We start from the raw sequence: 18,173 nt of genomic DNA on the forward strand, positions 1-18,173 counted from the left end.
TTGATCAGAAGCGAGTTGAGGTTAATGTGATGGATAGATGAACAAATAGCTGGGACTTATCGGTATCTCTCAGTATTATTTTGAGGTGGTGATGGATAGAAAGTCAAAAATGATTGATGAAATGGATCGAATGATTATTTGAACTTGGTATAAATTGTTAAGTGTAAATGAGAAGAAGGGTTTGGGTTGAAGAAAAGTGTTGAAAAGGTGTTTAGATATAGAGATTGAAGAGAGGGGGATTTTAGACTTCTTGTACTTTGATCATTACTACGTTTTGGATTTAATTCAATACAAGCGACATTTCCAATTATTCACAGACGCCATTTAATAAGAAACTCTTTTTTTACCGTATGGAACGGATGGGAAAGAAAGGCAAGGTAGGTAAGGTAGGTAGGTAGGTAGGTGGTGGTGGTGGTGGTGGTGGTGGTGGTCAAGGGCAAAGGGAAAGGGAAAGGGAAAGGGAAAGGGAAAGGGAAAGGGAAAGGAAGGGTAAAGAGAGGGAAGGGCAAGGGAAGGGAAGAGAAGGGAAGGAAGCAAAAGGGAAGTGGGAATTGGATTGGGAAAGAACGGTTGCCGGAACATGGACTGATTGATTGATTTGATTAAGTTGACTGACTGACTGACTGACTGACTGACTGACTGACTGAGTAACTGACTACTGACTACTGACTACTGACTACTGACTACTGACTACTGACTACTGACTGATGACTTGAGATGAGAGAGAGCAAGCAAGAGAGAGCAAAGAGAGCAAAGAGAGCGAGAGAGATTGTCCACGCTAGTTCGTCCAAAGTGCCGTAGTACGAGCAATAAGTCAGCCTTTCTGTTTCGATTTCTTTGCTTTTTCCTACCCACCTTCACTTCAATCAATTGGTACGACTTGGTCTGGGCAGATGGGGCTTTGCTTGAGATTTGGGTGTTGGACATGGGGGTATGTGTTCGGAGTTTAAGTGCGGTGGTGGATGGTGGATGGTGGATGGTGTGGGTGTGGGTGTGTTCCATTGCGGATCATCGAAGCAATTAAAATAGTCCTCTGAGCTGTAGGTCCCTCGGCAACCTGATTGGTCGGACCAGGGAAAAGAGAAGCGTACAATGTAGAAGAGCATCAGCACCTGCTCCAAGCTACCATTGATTGTCCGATGAGAATAGACGATAGACGAAACAAGACCAGGGCTAAAGGGGGCAAAGGGTCAAAAGGGTACAACGGCTTACATAAGGCAACATAGTCAATTTAGTAGGTACCTAGCTAGAGGTACCTAGGCAATTACTAGATAGATATAAAGTACCGGTAAATTAAGAATACAAATATAAAAGAGAGAGAGAGAGAGAGAGAGAGAGGGAAAGAGGCCAAGAAAGAAAGAAAGAAGCACTTAGCTATCCATAACCTAGGTAGTATTCGATAAATCAATTCTCCCTTATTTTTAGCTTGAAGAATACTAGTATCGTAGTTAACACTACTAGGTAGGTAATAATTATCCGTTTTTCCAACAATAGGACTCAGTCGACTGACTCTCACCACCCCAGTCTCTCTACTTCTATAAATTGACAAGGGGGAATGATATTGAAAGCTAATAATGCATGTGATTTTATACCCAGTTATATCCAACGGAATCATCAGATTACATCTCCGTGTGTGCAGCCGTATGTGAAGTTCCGCATTTAAAAGAAATCTCTCCATTTTCGGCAAATACAGTCCCAGAACCTACTTCAATTCAAGCTTCCCCTTTAAATGTTCGTATCATAGTTGGTACATATTTTGATTCATCTGAGGATACATATATATGATAACGACCAAGGTATTGACCTAATATTGACACTTACGTCGGCAGATCATTCACATGCATAAACCTCGAGCCAAAATGTAACAATACAATTGATATTGTTTTCCATCGAGATGTTGTCAATCGTTGCTCGACGTCTGATGGCTTCCCGAAATAAATGTTGGTGAAATGCAGCTAGTCAGATATGAGTTAGCGCATAACCTTATTTTTATCTTAGAGGCTCACGTTTTTGATATCCTAGCAGCCTTGCATACGGATCTTAATTTCTCCACAACCTAAACAAAAAGACTACAAAACCACGACCTAGGTACTCTGTGCAAAAAATCTACTAAATCATGGAGTTTCGTGGTGAGAGATTTACTGTGAATCTTTCCGATGATGAGGATGAAATCGAATCAAATTCAACTATTCCATCGAACAATGTCCCTTCATTTACCTCTCCCTTCGTCGCAGATATCAAAGAACGTTCGACAAAACCACCAACAGCTCCTCAATTAAAAACTTCAACAACAGGCTTTCCCGAACATAAAAAAAGAATACGAGTATCAGCATTCAAAAAACAAAGGGCGGGTAACGCAAATGATTCGGTGGCAGACACTCCAAATGCAGCGGTAGCAGATTCTCCCAATGCTTTCGGAGTTCCACCTTCTCAGGGACGTCCAACGGGCGCAGAGAAAGCAGCTGCGCAGGAGGACGATTTCAGTATCGAAAAAGAAAGGAAAAGAATAGACGAGGAGAACAAAATGAGAATAGCTTCCATGTCAAAGGAAGAGATTGAGCAAGAACAAGAAGACTTACTCGCTACTTTAGATCCTTCGTTGATCCAGCGACTTTTGAAGAGAGCCAATTTTGATGATGGACGTGGAGATACGGGAATTGACCCCCCATCTTTGACTCAATCTCTAAAGAGCGATGAAACCAAAACAATACCTCCAGAAAACAAAGATCAAGCCACCCCTGCACCCAAACCAGAAGGAAAGCCAGTCATGCCTCAAAAGTCTGTGAGATTTGAAGAAGATGAAGAGCCGGCAAAACCCATAGATCTAAAACCAGCATCAGAGCCTGCTTCGAGCGTCCCTGAACTTCCTCAACCATCTATACACTTCCCGACCGCTTCCGCTGTTCCAGACTTAGACCCGAACGACCCTTCGTTCCTCGAGAACTTACATCAGAAATATTATCCGTCTCTTCCCGCTGATCCTTCAAAGCTCGCCTGGATGGCACCAATACCCACACATGGTTCGGTAGCAGACCAAGAATCTCCCTATTATCCAGCAGCGGAAGCTTTGGCTGCTTCAGCTCTTCGATTTGATTTTAGAGGAGGTTTGTTGCCGCCTAGAATTGCAAGGGCCATGCCAATCACCAAAGGGCTACATCATCATGGTGAGGCTCCTGAAGCCGCTGGGTATACAATTCCGGAATTAGCAAGATTGGCTCGCTCAGCATTTCCAGCCCAAAGATGTATTGCATTCCAAACTCTGGGGAGATTCCTATACAGGCTCGGCAGAGGCGAGTGGGGAGATCCGGGTACTGAGATGCCAAAGGGTCTATGGAGAATCGTGGAAGAGGGCAAAGTTATTCAGACGCTCGAGGAAGCTGCTAATACTGAAGGGGGACACCAAGGCAGCAAAGCCTACGCGATAGAAGCTTTATGGCTTTGGCAGAAAGGTGGTGGTCATATTTGGAAAGCTGATTGACGAGTTATGAGAAATGATTTTGGGCCTAATGTTTATTATGTGTACAAAAGATCCTTGGAAATCAGCATGAGTTTTTAAATCATGACATGATGACGATCTGCAATCAAGGTGATTGTGTTAGACCTATCTGCCAATTATTTGCAAAAACATCATTTCGCAGTCAAACGCCCACAAACGTGTATACAAACTCTATCAATCCAGAAAAGAATCTTATGGTACGATATTCAAGTCTGAGTAGAACTGTCGATGCATAGCCAAATTCCGGGAGAGCGAATAGGCTAAGAAATAGAAAGCCCAAAAACCATGGTTTTGAAAATCTACAAGTAAGTTAAAGCAAATTTGTGCTATTTTTAAGCTTTTGGATCAAAAAGTTCTATTGCCTCACTCCATTTCATACCGTCAATTGTAAATTACTACCACAAGGTCGGCTCTCAGCAAGAGCCTCGCTAGTAAGATTTCATGTCATAAATTGCCATGTCAAGCAGTCGCGCTTTCCGATTTTAGCAGTAGGGGAATTTCACACCTCTTTCTTAATTTCATATGTTTCTTCAATCTCTCAAGTCTTCTGCCCTAAATTCCTGTTTTCTCTTCTATCAAACTTTTCAGTCCTAAGTACACCCATTAATTCTTCAATGCTCTTCTCGATTTTGGTTTTGGTTTCTGATTTGTCTCTTCTCGTATCCTTCACTGAAGGCTAGATCATCTCGTTTTGCAGATCAATATTGTATCGTTTGAAATCGTGTTCATTGTTATTTGCTGAGCATCATTTCGTTTTGACTGGAAGTCGGTAGATCGTTTTAGGATATCTCTGGACGTTGGTATAACAAGTATCTTTTGATTATCTAGTCTGGTTCAGTTACCTAGTATTAAGATTCGAACTCCATCGCAATAGCTTTGAAGTTCATGAAACCACCACACACACACAACCCCGACCAATGGCGATCGGAAAGGAAGGCGAGGATATAAAATATGCGGGGCTGGAGAGGAAGAAATCGACAAAGAGGTGGAAACATAAGATGAGGGCTGGCTCGGTGATCGATGGAGAGAGTGGTAAGACAACGCAGGAGGGAATGGCACCCTTTAATGATACCAATACTACGTTGCCACTGGAGGAAGGAAATGACCCAGAAGAAAAGCATGCCACTGCAGAATCTTCGAAGAACATACATGAGAAGGGTCGGCAATATTTGGGTAAACAGGGGAATACACGGGCGCGTTTTGGTGACCGTAATGACTTCATCAGACTATACGTCGGCAATGTCACATACAATCGTCGGACCTTTCACGCCCCGAAAGCCCTTCTTCGTGCCAAAGCCAAATACTTCGATGAGATTTTCACGCGGAATCCCGAGCTCAGCCATATGAATCTTCCCAAGAAAGAACCAACTTCCTTTGCTTTGTTTCTCGACTGGATTCAGCTCGGGGTGTACGCACCTTTGGATATCGAAGAGGGACCTATTCCCTTTCGAAGTCGCATCATCCTGTATGGTCTAGGAATTGAATACGAACTCCAAGAACTTATGGATTATACCATGACCGTTCTCATCACAAATTGTGCAATGCATGATGAATTGACGTTCGACGAAAAGTACGCCCATCTGATTTATGTGGATACGGATGATGGGTCCAAACTTCGTTCATTCGTATCACACTCATTGGCAAATAGCCTTTTGGTTATGAGAGATTTTTCAAAGAAACAGGCCTGGATGATGAAATCTGGTCATCCGGAATTGTGGAAGGATGTATCAAATTGGATGGATGTTATTAGAAAAGGGAGCTTCGTGCCTCCGTCCGTTCCTTTTTCATCTCCTAAACCTGTAGCACCTTCAAAGTGTATTTTTCATGTTCATGATGTAGGAGCGGCATGTGCATTCACGGGTGATATACTCTAATGGAGGTTGTCAAGTATTATGGGGTTGTTAGAATTTGTGATGGGAGAAGGGTATGATGTGCTGCGTGTGGACAATATCATGCGTCTGTACTGGGGGTTTTCGGTTGATAGACTCCCCCACACTCATTAATTTGTGGATGGTATATTACAGTGTTTGAACCAAAAACCTTGGTAAAAAAAATTGTATCAGTTGCTTATGTCTCTTCCATTGTGTTTTCCTTTTTTGCATGAAATATCATCTAATATACATCCTATTACCTAACATATTTCGTCGTTAAGGAAGATTTAGTTTCGATCCTTCACAAAACTACGTTGTAGCCAATCATATCAGTAACATCATAGCAAGTTATATTGTAACTTAGACTGCCCTTTTCTTTGGGTCTCCGTCGACTTCACCAGTGCTGCTGGCACTTGGCGTCTTCAACCCTTCGCCCTCGACACTGTCCACAACGTCTGCTTGCTCATCCTCATCCCACGCATCTTCCATATTCTCATCCCAATTGTCCACTTCTTCATCTAGTGTCCTTGATGCCGCGGCCACACCACTCTCCTGTGCTCCCACTCCCTCTCCCAATTCCAAATCTTGCTCTTCATCCCCAGGTACAACATGATATGTCTTTGCCAATCGCTTACGCTCCAACATCCGTAAATGATACCAACTACACAATGCGACGCCGGCGAGCGAACCTACGATATTGGCGACGATATCGTAGAAATCAAAGGTTCTACCATTGGGCAAGAAACCCTGGAGGAATTCGGAACCGACTCCAAGAATACCGGTGCAGATTATCAAGGTAAAGTTGAGGTTTCTTCGACGACTGGTATCGAGTATCCAATAGAAGACGACGGTGAGGATGAAGAAGGTTATGGTGTGTAGGACTTTGTCATTGATGACTGCGTCGACTTGGATGGATGTTAAACCTGCATAACCAGCGAGTAGGAGAAGGAACAGGAATGCTCCTATGGTGACAAGACTGTATTAGTTTTGGAGATCTCTGGGGACATGGGGGAAGGGATTATGGATAGGTTGGTATGGTGTGGAGAAGGAGGGGAGGACATGGAACTAGGAGGGGGAGCTAAAGTATGATTTACCTGCAAAGGGTAGCCTTATGCGCATTCTCTTGAAATTCCTCGAGCCCTTTTCTTTTCTTATGTAGTAAATTGGATTTCCTTGAGTTTAAAAAAGCATCACTGCTAGTCTTTAACTAACTTGTATGGGTGTTGGAAGTCTGGAGATAGTTGATTTCCTTCTGTATTATGTTGAGACAAGCTCTCTCTTCTTGTGTTCAAAAAGAGTTCAGAGCTTCTGGTTAAACCTGGCAACTTGCAGATTCCTTCTCCATCTCCCATGTGGGTTGGCTACAGCTCGAAATCACACCTGAGGTTCAATTTCTTTCCAATGGTTAGTCAGTCTACTTCGTGCACCTATCAAAATTTTTGCACGGACCAATATCTTCAATGTTGAATATGGAGATTCAGTACGAGGTGATCTTTAATTCGACCTGTACATGGGAAAATAGATAGATAATTGAAATGTATATCTTTATGTTTGTAAATTGTGATGTATTGTAACTATATGCGAATTTTGAAGATATTCCAGGAGTGAGAACATGGAATCCATGAGGAAATGATGCTTCAGAAGTTGCTCAATTCATTGTCTTTTCAATACACTACGAGTGCTAGATTTCTAGGTAAGGGAATCACAGACAACGTCCTACAACCACCAAATCTAACCTCATCTCAAGAACTTCATCAAACCATCAACATCAACGCCATAAATTAATCAATATTTTGCGCAAATCTGATACAAAGATGCGCACAATATCGAAGCCAATTTAAATCACGAAAAGGCGACAACTTTAAGACGGTTTGTCGCGACCTAGAGATTTGACGTTATGGGCGGCGGAGAGAGGGGACTTTTGTCTCGCTCTGGGGTATCCGGACACAACTCTTCCATCACAAATGGCACATCATGGTCACCTTCCTCATCGAATATAATTCATTCCCAAAAGACTTACCAAAATAAAAACAATACTCCTCCGCGATCGCATACTCCAAGTATATTCGATGCCACAATGGCTGACTCGGCCAACGTACAGGAGGAGGAAAGTCAAAGGACAATATTTAAAGAATTATATCGCCGCACCGAGGCAAAGTTGGTGGGATTGTTTGAAGGTGGAGATTCTCCTGCAGATGCCAATGAAGAGCATGATGTCTCGACACAAAATACACAATTGGTCGAGGATGCAACCGCCATTGAACCGGCTAAGCAAGCACAACCACCAAAGAAATCGGCGCGCGCTATAGACGAGGACAATTATGATGATGATGACGAGGATGACGAGGATGAACAACAAGATTCCCCCTCAAAGACAAGAAGCGTGAATGCTTTGTTGTCGCCTTCGAAGTCAGGGAGTTCCCCCATCCAATCTGACTTATCCCCCTCAAAGCACGCGGAACAAAATAAAGATGACGCGCCGAGCGACCAACCTAAAACCTCTGAAGATGCGCGCAAGAAATTGGAAGAGGAGAAGAAGGCGGTCGAGGATGCTGCCAAGCGCAGTTTCAATACCATATTCTATACATTGGAGAATGATCGGATCGCCATGCTGGAACAGCAGCGGCTGGAGGAATCCGAAAGGCAAACAGACGCGGAAATGGACAATAACGGCAATGCTGGACCTGCTAATAATCGACAAGCCGAACAGCATAGTTCCCTGGCCAGTGCCGAGATGGGCGCATCGAGTTTGACGTTGAAGAATCTCTTTGCTCGCATCGACGCCAAGCGTGACAGGGTCCAAGCTACGGATCTAGAGTTGAGAGCCTTGATCAATGAGGTTCGTAAGAATAGAAGTAAATGGGCCAGTGAGGACAATGTCAACCAGGAAGAATTATACGAGGCTGCGGATAAGGTTTTGAGTGAGCTCAAGGCTATGACAGAATACTCGGCACCTTTTCTCGTCAGAGTGAACAAGCGCGAGGCTCCTGATTATTACAATGGTAATTTCCATGGCTCATCCATAAGTGAATTTTGCCGCTGACATGAAATAGTTATCAAGCACCCTATGGACCTCGGCACAATGACTAAGAAGTTGAAGACACACCAGTACAGATCGAAGAGTGAATTTGTTGCCGATCTCGATTTGATATGGGAGAATTGCTTGAATTATAATGGCGCAGATAAACATCCTTTGCGAAGAAATGCGGAAAGTATGAGGAAAGAGGCAGCAAAACTTATACCCTTGATTCCAGATCTTGTTATTCGACCTCGAGCAGAAGTAGAAGCAGAGGAACGTCGCAAACAAAACGGAGGGGATGATGCTGATGAAAGTGATGACGAACCTATCATGTCTTCTAGAGGTCGCGGTGAAGGCGGTCGAGGTGTAAAGGGGCATGGCAAGGCACGGAAGAATACTTCCAGGCGTGAAGAAAGCACCCCGGGCATCGATCAAAAACCTGCTATTCAACTCAATGGCGTTCTTGGGAACCTCAATCAGGATGGCTCGGAAGTGGATGGCAGTCAGAATGGCTTTTCTACTCCGATCCCAGGTGGTTCAGTAACACCTGGCGGCATGAATGGTGTCGCTAGTCAGGGTGATGGTATGGATATTGATGTCCCTTCAATCAACGGCATGGGTATGCAAGGATTTGCGGCAGAAAATATCTATGAAGATGAAGAGTATAAAATCTGGAAGCAGGTCACCAAGAAAAATCGTGCCATGGTCGCTAAAGATCGAAATCGGTTATTCAAAGGTGATAAGTTGAATCCAGATGAACCTGCTCTTTTACGAAGCAAAGCCGGAATGAGAAGGTGGCTGCGCCAACGGAAACTGGATGATCCCAATAGCTCGAATGTCGAAGGCGCCATTGAAGATAAAAAAGCGAAACAGGGCGCAGAGACTCTTGCCGAAGGTATGGAGGGCGAAGAAGAACAGTTTTTGCCTGATTATTATGATCCGCTATCAGCCATTCCAGATATCAACCCGAAATTACAATGGGTGGAAGATGCGGATGGTAATCTGGTCGAACAGTCGGGAGAATTTCTTCGAATGGTACCCGCTGGACATTTTACCGCACCGAAAAGTTTCTTGACTGGCAAAGTGGAGGCGAATATGAAGCAAATGCAAGAAACGAGAAAGTTGTGTTCAAAGATTGGTGTTATAAAGCAAATGCAATTGCAGGCGCAGGTAAGATTGAGATGATTATGGCAAAAGATTGACTTTTACTGATTTTCCATGCAGATGTACAACAATCAGTTTCCCAAGTATGAGCCTGAACCCTTCGTAGAAACTGATATCGAACCACATGTCACTTCAGATGATGGTCCTATCATGTCTTCTTGGGTTTGTAGAGCTGCAATGCAACGCTCTGTCGCCAAGCTTTGCTATCATGCCGGGTTTGAAGAATTGCAACCGTCTGCTTTAGATGTTATAACTGATATTGCCGGAGATTTCTTTGGCAAAATTGTCAAAACCTTTGGTGTTTATCGAGAAGCGCATAAAGTCCCTGCTGCACCTGGCACTGGAAGCAAATGGCAAGAACGTTATACCAACGAAGAAGTCGTCCTGCATAGTTTGGGTGAAAACGGTATTGATATAGAAGCCTTGGAAAGCTACGTTAAGGATGATGTTGAGCGTCTCGGAACCAAACTTTCGGTAATGCATGAACGCATGAAGGCTCATCTTACAGATCTACTCAGACCCGCTCTGCAAGATAATAGTCAAGATGGATCTGGTGCATTCAACGAAGGCAGTGAACAATTTGTCGGTGGTGACTTTGCAGCAGAACTCGGCGAAGATTACTTTGGTTTCAAGGCCCTTGGTTTGGATAGTGAATTCTCAATGACAAGTCTTGGCGTACCACTCCATCTCCTTCATACGAGAGTTCGTAGCGCCTACCAGGGACCCACAGCTGCAGCGCCCCAAGCCGAAATATTCGCACAACTCGAACCTTTACCACCTATTACAAAGGAAAGCATCACCAGTCAGATCGGCCTGGTCAAGAATTTCTTCCTCGCTAAGTTACATGCGAATGATGATGAACCGCTACTAGAAGACGAGGAACTGACTGGGAAACAAAAACCCACTCGACCACGTCTGGGTCCAACGGGTAAAATTACAAGTCCGAGAAAGAGACCTCTTAAAGAACAGAGTGGTAATGCGAAGAAGAAAAAGAAATTGGATAATGGATCGGCAGTCGATTCACAGTTGTCGATTAAGACGGGTGGGAGTGGAAGTCCACAGAAGGGTAAGGGTGAGAAGGGCAAGTCAGGATTGCCGAATGGAAATGCAGGGAGCGTGGAGGAGAGTATGGATGGGAATAGTCCGGTGGAAAAAGATGATGGGGCGACGATTCCCATGAGCCCGGAGAGTATTGGGGAGAGGTAATGAGGTTGTGTGGGGAGAAGGATGGGCTATATAAAAGTTTTGGGTGGTTGGTTGGTTGTGCTGGGCTTTGCGTATGCATGACGGTGGTGTTGTTGGGTGGCTATCTCTGGGAGGGGGAGAGTAGAGCTGGATGGGATGGATATGATGGGATGTACACATTCACGATCCTATATCTTCCTCAGAATCAGATCGAGGAAAGCAGAGGAATACGGGAAAGACAAGAGTGAAATGTGAAGTGTGCTCGCTGGTTGAACCCACTCACAGAAAAACAACCCGAGCATCAAGCATTTAGCATCATGGGTAGGAACGGACGGACGGCATGATAGCAGAAAGATAGAAGTCAGCATACTAGTACATATGGGAAAGGGATGGATGGGCGGATGGGCGGTCGTTTTCCAACGGTACCAGCTGGCCTCCACACAGGAGATGATCATCTGGGTAGGATCGGATAGGATAGGGTAGGGGTGGGAAACTTTGATATCACCATGAATTTTAAGAGAGCGCGCCGAGCAACTCGAGCAGATCAATTCAGTTAATTAGTTCGTGTTATATGTATTAAGATTTATCCCTTTTTTTTTATCATTGCATGGTGTGTCTTTTTTGTTGCCGTGGGCTTTCTGTGTCTTGCTTCTTGTGTTTTGTGTTTTGTGTCTTGGCATTGAGTTTGAGTTTGATGGGTAGGGTTGTGTTGGGTTTGGTTTGGTAGGGTAGGGGGTAGAATCGCTTGGGCCTGCGAGGATAGGCAGTTAGGGAGGGTTGGGAAGGGAATAAAGAGTTTTCGTTCGGACGGGTGTGATATTTGATATTCATTTTTCGGTAAACAACAAAGAGAGAATATGAGTAGATGGGGATGATTAAAGTTCTTTCTTGTTGGTTATTTATATTCGTTTGTTTGGGTTTGGAAGTGTGGTGTTCGTGTGTGGATGGGGAATAGGGTGGAAGGGGAATAGGGTGGGATGGGATGGATGGGATGGGATGTGTATATTTGAGACCTTTTCTTTCTTTCTGGATGAGGGAATGAGGGAATGATTCATGAGTATGGGTATGATTATGAATATGGGATGTGTAAATGGGGCTTTTTGGTTGCATGCTAGGTAGTAGGTGGGATGTTGTTTGGTGGATTGAATTGGATTCCATTGGTTAGGGATATGCAGCAGAAGAGGAATGGAGAGGGAAAAGAGAAAAGCATGTGCGGATGATATTTATGTTCATATCTATATTCAAGAATCATGATAGACGATGCGATGCGAAGTTATGCGAAGCTATCAGTTGGAATGGGGATGCGCGAATAAGTCAAATTTGTATTCTAGAGGGGGAGGGATCAGATGGGGTTTAGTGTTTTACCGAGGAGGGGGGTTTCAAGATTCAAGAGTCGAGACTTGAGACTTGAGGAGAACTCTAGAAGAGGAGTGTGTGTGGACTGATGGACACTTTGATTGGGCCTCGATTGGGAAATGTGAACGGAGAGTTAGATGGTTAGATCTGCGGAGCTGGCTGGCGGGTAGGAGCACGTATTTTGGAATGGAACTGCTAGGGAAATTATATCGATATTTGTATTGTTATTATATGGTGTTTTGGTGGTTGAGGTGTGCTTGTGCTTGTGTGACTGCTGTGTAATACCTAGATGGCTTTAAAGAGCCTTCTATAGAGAGCATTATTTACAAGATTGAGATTCAAACATCGATTCTAACAAGCTCTTAAGTCTACATCTTCACATGTGACTAGCTCGGTATTTTGTATCAAAATCGAAATCAGAAGATGTTTGTGCTAATTATGAATACGCGGGAAGAAAACGAGATTTTGTATGGTCAAAGTCACTTCTTGCTCGCTCTACTATGAATACGTCATACGCATATCTAGTACGTAGGAAATGTAGTAAATGGATATCTAACGCCCTTGGCCATGCAAATGCTCCGGTACATACATACTTTTGTGTATATGTTTTATACATTCCTGATGATATTAACGCCCGCCTGCCTTACTTTTGCTTGATTTCTTTGAAGTACTTTTGATGTATGTTTTCTAGCTGGTGTGGATTTAGGCTGCGACTTGGGGTTGAGCCCCTTGGGTCTCGGATTGGAGTTTTATTATCTGAGGAGGTGTTAATTTAGTTTCTTGGGAAGAGTGGAAGGGGGGAACATACCTCCATCTTCAAGCCGTCACTTTTGTCTTGTACGTCTTTGATAGCTTGTTCGACTCGTTTTCTAAATAGGCGAGGGAAAAAAAGTATTAGAGATTCATGTGTTCTCAAATTTCATCTGGAAAGATTGCTTCGAAACTCCATTCCGAAAGTCCCATAAGTAAAACATCCGAGAGTGTTGCAGAAGAAAGGATGGGATGTAAAGTGTAGAAAGAGGAGATAAGGTACGCACATTTCCTTCTCGATAAATTCTAATCTTCCGTCAACGGCCATGACAGCTTCGGTTTTATCTTGCTTTAGGAGGACAGGGCCGACGAGCTTGTAGATGTTGGAGTCGGAGGAGAGGGCGGAGAATTCCTAGGGTAGCGGGGTTAGTGCGATTCTGGGATTGGAATTGGGAGAACATCGGGAGGTGGAAAGGTGTGGGACTTGAATGGGAACGATAAGAAGGGGAGGAAGGGGAGATGTACCTTTTGGACGCTCTTGTTTTCTTGTTGTTGGGATTCGAGCTTTTGGCGGGAAGAAATGGAGCTTTGGAGATCTGGGGGAGGTTAATATATAGCGAGAAGATGTGAAGGAGATGAGAGGTGAAGATGACCTGTTTGAAGGTTTTGATATTCCTCGGTGAGAGCTTGGAGTCGCTGCTGCTGTTCTGCCATGGTGAGGATGTGAGGGTATTTGGTTTCTGGTCTGGAGCTTTGAGTTGAATAGGCTGATTATACTCTGCGTAGATTACTTTCTCTGTGCGAGGAAAGCTGCAAATTATACCAATAGATTGTAGTTATGAGCGCCACGAATCAACCGTCTTATAATGCAGTCGTAGAGAATTAAAATAATTTGTCTGAATAATATTTCAATATCGAAATTTCGTAAGTTTCTCTTATCCAGTATCAAATTATTGAGACGATGTCTAGCGCAATCGCGGGGCAACCAAAACACCGCCAAGCTCACAAGCTCAAGCGACAACCTAGACTTTCGAATTCTCAATATCCTCCACAGGTCCATACCCCAAGATACATAGGACGAGAATACCGGGCGCATAGAGAAGTAATATACTGTCCTGGTCCATTAATAGTCGTTCTTACAGTCCTACGGAGTTTAATTCGTACCCTCTTTGTTGACCAAGGTTATCGTCGTCATTCTACCAAATTCGAGACTTGTTCAAGTCAAGTACAACGGCGATTAAACCAAACGTCAATCTCGGTGTCCTTCGACGAGAAAAAGACGCGCCTTGTAAATAATCGCCTGGAGTTCCGTTAACATCGAGGCAAGCTTCTCTATCTAGACATCAACATCAACACTCGCAAACCCCACCCTCAAGATGTCGAACACCGATTTCCTTGGGCGGGCCATAGATGTGGTTAAGAAGGCTATCGAAGCCGATACCGCAGCGGAATATGATAAAGCATATCAACTTTACTACCAGTCTCTTGAACTCTTCATGCTCGCTCTCAAATGGGAGAAAAATGCCAAATCCAAGGAAATGATCCGCGCCAAAGCCGGCGAATACATGGAGCGAGCCGAAAAATTAAAAACACATCTTGCAGATGCGGAAGGCAAACGAAAGAAACCCAGTATGATGGGAGCGAATGGGAGTTCGGCCGGAGGAAAGGGCAATGAAGAGGAAGGGGATCCAGAGAGTAAAAAGTTGAGAAATGCATTGCAAGGAGCCATTCTACAGGATAAACCAAATATCAAGTGGGAGGATGTAGCGGGTCTGGAGGCCGCAAAGGAGGCGCTCAAGGAGGCTGTCATTTTGCCAATTAAGTTTCCGCATTTGTTCACGGGGAAAAGACAACCGTGGAAGGGTATTCTGCTTTATGGACCACCGGGAACAGGAAAGAGTTATTTGGCCAAGGCAGTAGCTACGGAAGCAAACAGTACGTTCTTCAGTGTGAGCAGTTCGGATTTGGTCAGTAAGTGGATGGGAGAGAGTGAAAGGTACGTTTTCCGAATTCCTATCATGGAGTGATATGCATGTCTGACAATTCAATAGATTAGTCAAACAACTATTTACCATGGCCCGCGAAAACAAACCCTCTATCATCTTCATCGACGAAGTAGACGCTCTTTGCGGACCCAGAGGAGAAGGAGAGTCAGAAGCCTCGAGACGTATCAAAACCGAAATGCTTGTCCAAATGGACGGTGTAGGAAGAGACAGCCGAGGCGTATTGGTCCTAGGTGCTACCAATATCCCCTGGCAACTAGATGCTGCCATTCGACGTCGTTTTCAACGCCGTGTCCATATTTCCCTTCCGGATTTACCTGCACGAACTAAGATGTTCGAGATCAGTGTCGGAACTACTCCTTGTGAATTGGTGGCCTCTGATTATAGAAAGTTGGGAGAATTGAGTGAGGGCTACTCGGGAAGTGATATCAGTATTGCGGTTCAAGACGCTTTGATGCAACCTGTACGGAAAATCCAAACTGCTACACATTATAAAAAGGTAAGGGCCTCCAATATCACCTGAAAATCTCCTCTTCGATTTCATTAGATGAAGATGTGACTAACTTCACAAAAGGTCATGTCCGATGGAATAGAGAAACTAACTCCCTGCTCACCCGGTGACGCGGGAGCCATGGAAATGTCCTGGACAGAAGTCGATTCGGATAAGCTTCTCGAGCCACCTCTTCAAGTAAAAGATTTTATCAAAGCTATCAAGGGGGCTAGACCTACTGTTTCCCAAGAAGATATTCAAAGGAGCACGGATTGGACCAATGAGTTTGGTAGTGAAGGTGCTTGAATATGTTTTGCCTTGATACTTATTAATAGCAAGAAAAAAGAAAGCATAGCTGCAAGGAGTGGTTGGGGGAGAGGAGTATGGGACTGGGCATGCTGGCGAAGAAGGCGTTTATAAACGGAAAGCGTTCTAAACTTAAATGAACGTCCGGCACAAGTCGATTTAAATGAATGCTACGAGTTAAGAAAGGCAAAGAGCTACAAGAATAAAATTACATACATGTCAATAATGTCAAGCAAGTCTCACAGGTTGATAATTCAAGATCAAATCCAGGTCACATGAAAAAAGAGAGGTCATCCGTAGAAGTAATGAGTTATATGCTTTTTTCCAATTTTATGCACCTCATAGTGTCTAGCCAAGCCATATAAAATACCACCACAAGCCAGAGCTTCTACGGTAAGATTGTTAACAAAAAAGTAGTCCTCAACGCCCATAATAACACAGCTATACTCCGCCATTGATGACCCAGCTGCCCGAAATTTACAAGATGAGATGATAGGAGAAAGAAAGAAAAGGAGAAAGACGTCTAGACCATGGTTAAAATGATGAAGGCGACATTTATTCCGCCTTGCTCTTCTTCTTCTTCTTCTTCTCGCCCTCTTCTTCTCCGTTGGCTTCGCTGTGTCTACGCTTCTTGTCCTTCTTCTCACTCTTTTCGCTCTTGTCTTTCTTTTCCTTCTTCTCTTTCTTGTCTTTGGATTTCTTCTCTTGCTTGGCGACGGATGTTGGGGCGATGTCAGCCATTTCGGTATCTTCGGCGGTTGGGTCTTCAACGTTGATGTCACCGAGAACAGCATCCATTGCTTTTTTCTGTCAAAATATGTTAGTCAATAGATCAAAATTGAAAATTTCTCAGAGTCCTTACCATAGCATCTTGATTCTTTGTTGGTGCGGTACCAGTAGCATAGAAATCTAATCTTTCTTCAACTTGGGCTCTCAAAGCCTCACCGAATTTGTTGGTTGGTGCCTCAGAAAAGTTATCGATTCTGCTTGCAATACTGCACTTGTTTGCCAAAAATCTGGAGATACGTCCCTTGTTCTTTGCGCCTGCACGACCAATGAAGCTGGAGTGGTAGATCAATCCATATTTAGGTGTGTTACCCTTGGTCTTGAGTGCTCTGAACAAGGCCTTCTCAGCACCGAGAATTTGGACTGTGGAGGCTGGGTATTTGGAAAGATTGGTAAGGGAACCGGCGTGAGAGATAAGTCTGGCAGCAACAACTTCACCGATCAAAGCAGCCAAGTTAGGTGCAACAATTGCCATTTTGTCGGTCAAGTATTGGAAAAGGGACCTTCTGTATTCGGCGAGCTTGACGACACGGTTTGCGAATGCGGAAACATTCTCCATATCGTTGACTGAGATATCTTGACCCATAGAAACCTTTGCAGCATCAATGATCGATTGCGCCTTATCTCCATCATCGTCAACAAGGGCGGCAATATCGTGTAAATCTTCGTCGGTCAAGTTCTTCTTGTTACCAATTGCCAAAGCAAGTTTGGCATATGTGTGGTTATCCGAGACGAGTCGGACAAGTTCTGGGAAGTGCCATCCGTACCATTCACGGACACGCATGGAGAAAGTGTTGACGGCCTTGTCGAGATGATCCAAAGTAGCGATAGCTTGAATAATGTGGTTATCGTTCTTCTGGACCGAGAACTTAACCTTAGCGCGCGAATATGCGTGTCCAAGACCCAATTGAGCTCTCTCGACATCACCCTCTTGTAAACCCTTCAACAACTTTGGTGCGTGCAATCGCAATCCTCTGAGTAAGTCTGCGACAACCTCGGAAGTTTCACCGGTCTCGCAAGAGACACCTGGGAATTCCTCCTTGATGCTACCAGCCAAAGTCTTGTCGGAAACACCGAGAATGGTCTTCTTCTTCTTCGATGGCTTTGGCATGTTCAATTCCAAGTTCGACTTCAAGTAATCGGAAAGTACACCCTCGGAGATCATGTTAATATTCTCGAGCGCCTCAGCAGCATTTCTAGAGTAATTGTCAATTCAGACGCTCCACTCTGCAAAGCATTAAATAGCTAACCTGTATGGCGCGAAATTGACAAGCTTGACCATTTTGCCAAATTTCGCAAGATCTTGACCTGCATCTTGAACTTCCTTTAATCGATTGCCAATCGTGTCGGCTTGGTGCACAACCTGGAAGATTGCGAAACCAGTGGCCGACTCATGGAGAAGATAATCAACGGCAGACATCTTGTCGATATAATGTTGTCGTTGTTGGTGGTTGACTTGTTGGGTTGAAAGTTAAGCTTCCACAAATTTTCAGAAGCTCCTAGGATTATTTTTTTCGTCGTGGGATGCCCGTGAAATGCGCTAGGCTCAAAAAATTCCCAGTAGTTTTTGCCGATTTATCACGTGCCACCGTTCGCTTGGTCTTTACACTTTCAGGCGAACCACCTACATATGTAGTACCCACGGCCAGGACTCAATTACTTCAACGGCGACTACCAAGGTCATCACATACGAATCAGCAACATCGATTTACTCAACCTGCCATTCACGGCCATCTCTTGAGAAATC

At 44.2% G+C, this 18,173-nt stretch overlaps 8 protein-coding genes across 8 annotated transcripts; 5 read left to right on the forward strand and 3 right to left on the reverse strand.

The window, feature by feature from the left end:
* Positions 1-350: 350 nt before the first annotated feature.
* On the forward strand, positions 351-801 carry EAE97_009516 (uncharacterized protein; the record flags this gene model as incomplete). The annotated part of the gene is made up of 3 exons (XM_038880031.1): positions 351-377; positions 399-569; positions 718-801. The coding sequence occupies 3 exons, from the start codon at positions 351-353 to the stop codon at positions 799-801; spliced, it is 282 nt and encodes a 93-aa protein (XP_038729142.1).
* Positions 802-2,116: 1,315 nt separating this feature from the next.
* EAE97_009517 (uncharacterized protein) lies at positions 2,117-3,478 on the forward strand (the record flags this gene model as incomplete). The annotated part of the gene is made up of 1 exon (XM_038880032.1): positions 2,117-3,478. The coding sequence occupies one exon, from the start codon at positions 2,117-2,119 to the stop codon at positions 3,476-3,478; it is 1,362 nt and encodes a 453-aa protein (XP_038729143.1).
* Positions 3,479-4,413: 935 nt separating this feature from the next.
* On the forward strand, positions 4,414-5,370 carry EAE97_009518 (uncharacterized protein; the record flags this gene model as incomplete). Its single annotated transcript, XM_038880033.1, has 1 exon — positions 4,414-5,370. One exon carries the CDS (start codon positions 4,414-4,416, stop codon positions 5,368-5,370), a length of 957 nt encoding a protein of 318 aa, XP_038729144.1.
* A 357-nt stretch (positions 5,371-5,727) lies between these two features.
* Positions 5,728-6,486, reverse strand: EAE97_009519 (uncharacterized protein; the record flags this gene model as incomplete). Its single annotated transcript, XM_038880034.1, has 2 exons — positions 5,728-6,329; positions 6,462-6,486. 2 exons carry the CDS (start codon positions 6,484-6,486, stop codon positions 5,728-5,730), a joined length of 627 nt encoding a protein of 208 aa, XP_038729145.1.
* Positions 6,487-7,264: 778 nt separating this feature from the next.
* EAE97_009520 (uncharacterized protein) lies at positions 7,265-10,756 on the forward strand (the record flags this gene model as incomplete). Its single annotated transcript, XM_038880035.1, has 3 exons — positions 7,265-8,369; positions 8,421-9,556; positions 9,611-10,756. 3 exons carry the CDS (start codon positions 7,265-7,267, stop codon positions 10,754-10,756), a joined length of 3,387 nt encoding a protein of 1,128 aa, XP_038729146.1.
* A 1,775-nt stretch (positions 10,757-12,531) lies between these two features.
* On the reverse strand, positions 12,532-13,782 carry EAE97_009521 (uncharacterized protein). The gene is made up of 5 exons (XM_038880036.1): positions 13,495-13,782; positions 13,367-13,437; positions 13,129-13,253; positions 12,900-12,960; positions 12,532-12,847 (listed from the first exon to the last, which is right to left on the reverse strand). The coding sequence occupies exons 1-5, from the start codon at positions 13,553-13,555 to the stop codon at positions 12,794-12,796; spliced, it is 372 nt and encodes a 123-aa protein (XP_038729147.1). The 5' UTR covers positions 13,556-13,782; the 3' UTR covers positions 12,532-12,793.
* A 98-nt stretch (positions 13,783-13,880) lies between these two features.
* On the forward strand, positions 13,881-15,934 carry EAE97_009522 (uncharacterized protein). The gene is made up of 3 exons (XM_038880037.1): positions 13,881-14,837; positions 14,893-15,343; positions 15,419-15,934. The coding sequence occupies exons 1-3, from the start codon at positions 14,218-14,220 to the stop codon at positions 15,638-15,640; spliced, it is 1,293 nt and encodes a 430-aa protein (XP_038729148.1). The 5' UTR covers positions 13,881-14,217; the 3' UTR covers positions 15,641-15,934.
* EAE97_009523 (uncharacterized protein) lies at positions 15,935-17,922 on the reverse strand. Its single transcript, XM_038880038.1, has 3 exons — positions 17,677-17,922; positions 16,503-17,622; positions 15,935-16,447 (listed from the first exon to the last, which is right to left on the reverse strand). Exons 1-3 carry the CDS (start codon positions 17,844-17,846, stop codon positions 16,196-16,198), a joined length of 1,542 nt encoding a protein of 513 aa, XP_038729149.1. The 5' UTR covers positions 17,847-17,922; the 3' UTR covers positions 15,935-16,195.
* Between the last annotated feature and the right edge of the window lie 251 nt (positions 17,923-18,173).

The sequence above is a fragment of the Botrytis byssoidea genome (assembly GCF_014898295.1).
Source record: "Botrytis byssoidea strain MUCL 94 chromosome Unknown BBYS_022, whole genome shotgun sequence".
Classification (NCBI taxonomy): Eukaryota; Fungi; Ascomycota; class Leotiomycetes; order Helotiales; family Sclerotiniaceae; genus Botrytis; species Botrytis byssoidea.

Coding starts and splice junctions, on each gene's coding strand:
- EAE97_009521 (XM_038880036.1), bottom strand. CDS start 13,555: ATGGCAGAACAGCAGCAGCGACTCCAAGCTCTCACCGAGGAATATCAA. Junction 13,438..13,494: donor ATATCAAAACCTTCAAACAG/GTCATCTTCACC, acceptor AACCTCCCCCAG/ATCTCCAAAGCTCCATTTCT. Junction 13,254..13,366: donor AAAACAAGAGCGTCCAAAAG/GTACATCTCCCC, acceptor CCGCTACCCTAG/GAATTCTCCGCCCTCTCCTC.
- EAE97_009523 (XM_038880038.1), bottom strand. CDS start 17,846: ATGTCTGCCGTTGATTATCTTCTCCATGAGTCGGCCACTGGTTTCGCA. Junction 17,623..17,676: donor GTCAATTTCGCGCCATACAG/GTTAGCTATTTA, acceptor CAATTACTCTAG/AAATGCTGCTGAGGCGCTCG. Junction 16,448..16,502: donor CAAAGAATCAAGATGCTATG/GTAAGGACTCTG, acceptor ATATTTTGACAG/AAAAAAGCAATGGATGCTGT.
- EAE97_009522 (XM_038880037.1), top strand. CDS start 14,218: ATGTCGAACACCGATTTCCTTGGGCGGGCCATAGATGTGGTTAAGAAG. Junction 14,838..14,892: donor TGGATGGGAGAGAGTGAAAG/GTACGTTTTCCG, acceptor ACAATTCAATAG/ATTAGTCAAACAACTATTTA. Junction 15,344..15,418: donor CTGCTACACATTATAAAAAG/GTAAGGGCCTCC, acceptor ACTTCACAAAAG/GTCATGTCCGATGGAATAGA.